General features: G+C 37.5%; 1 protein-coding gene across 1 annotated transcript in view; it reads right to left on the reverse strand.

Moving 5' to 3' along the window:
* Nucleotides 1-69: 69 nt before the first annotated feature.
* LOC110445271 (sodium- and chloride-dependent creatine transporter 1-like) overlaps nt 70-1,068 on the reverse strand; it is a 31,280-nt gene continuing 30,281 nt past the window's right edge. The window contains exon 6 of the mRNA XM_021489791.1: nt 70-210. Coding sequence (XP_021345466.1) covers nt 103-210 — 108 coding nt within the window. The 3' untranslated portion in view covers nt 70-102. The remainder of the gene's footprint in view (nt 211-1,068) is intronic.

Raw genomic sequence — 1,068 nt, forward strand, 5'->3', positions numbered from 1 at the left:
AGTATGAGCAGAGTACTTTACCTGTAGGAGTTGTGATTGCATAGATTGTAACTCTCCAGAGCGGTCAGGGCTCCTATAGCTATGGAGTAGGAGCAGAGTACTTTACCTGTAGGAGTTGTGATTGTATAGATTGTAACTTCCCAGAGCGGTCAGGGCTCCTATAGCTATGGAGTAGGAGAAGAAAATCTGGGTACCAGCATCCACCCACACCTGGGGACATCAAACAACAGGGTATAAATAAACGTCTGTTCCGGGTTTCACCGCTGTAAAATTACGATAGATCGGTAGCTATTTTTGTTTTGTTTTCGTCACCTGTTTGTACTCTCACTAACAATATTTTAGAAACAGTTGGTAGTCCTACCTAACTACCAAATCTATAATACCATTATGTTCATAAATGATATCTAGGACATTTCTAGTATCGTTTGAAGTGTGCTTTTGTTTTTCTTTAATGTGACACAAACAAAACAACCTTTGGTTATACAAGACGACGGTATGTACATTTATTGAAGACTTGGTGGTTCAATATGAGTATATATAGTGATAATAAACTGGTAACAGAAACAAATACATTTCATTAGTTTTACATCTGTTCAGGATCGTCTTGGAAACTTGATATTGTAACTACAATGTAGATTAAAACAAATCTCTATTGTTTGAGTTCAAAACATAAATGAAGCATACAATAGCGATATATCAAACCTCAGTCACGCACTTTGACCTTAATTGATCAGTTGATAAATGATTGACGTGGTTCAACGTAAGTCTTCTGTAACAAGGCACGTCAGCCTTACCTCTATCTCTAGTGTAAGTCTACTGTAACAAGACTAGTTAGCCTTACCTCTATCTCTAGCGTAAGTCTACTGTAACAAGACTAGAAAACCTTACCTCTATCTATAGTGTAAGTCTACTGTAACAAGACACGTTAGCCTTACCTCTATCTCTAGCGTAAGTCTACTGTAACAAGACTAGTTAGCCTTACCTCTATCTCTAGTGTAAGTCTACTGTAACAAGACTAGAAAACCTTACCTCTATCTCTAGTGTAAGTCTACTGTAACAAGACATGTC

The sequence above is a fragment of the Mizuhopecten yessoensis genome, unplaced genomic scaffold (assembly GCF_002113885.1).
Source record: "Mizuhopecten yessoensis strain PY_sf001 unplaced genomic scaffold, ASM211388v2 scaffold2159, whole genome shotgun sequence".
Lineage (NCBI taxonomy): Eukaryota > Metazoa > Mollusca > Bivalvia > Pectinida > Pectinidae > Mizuhopecten > Mizuhopecten yessoensis.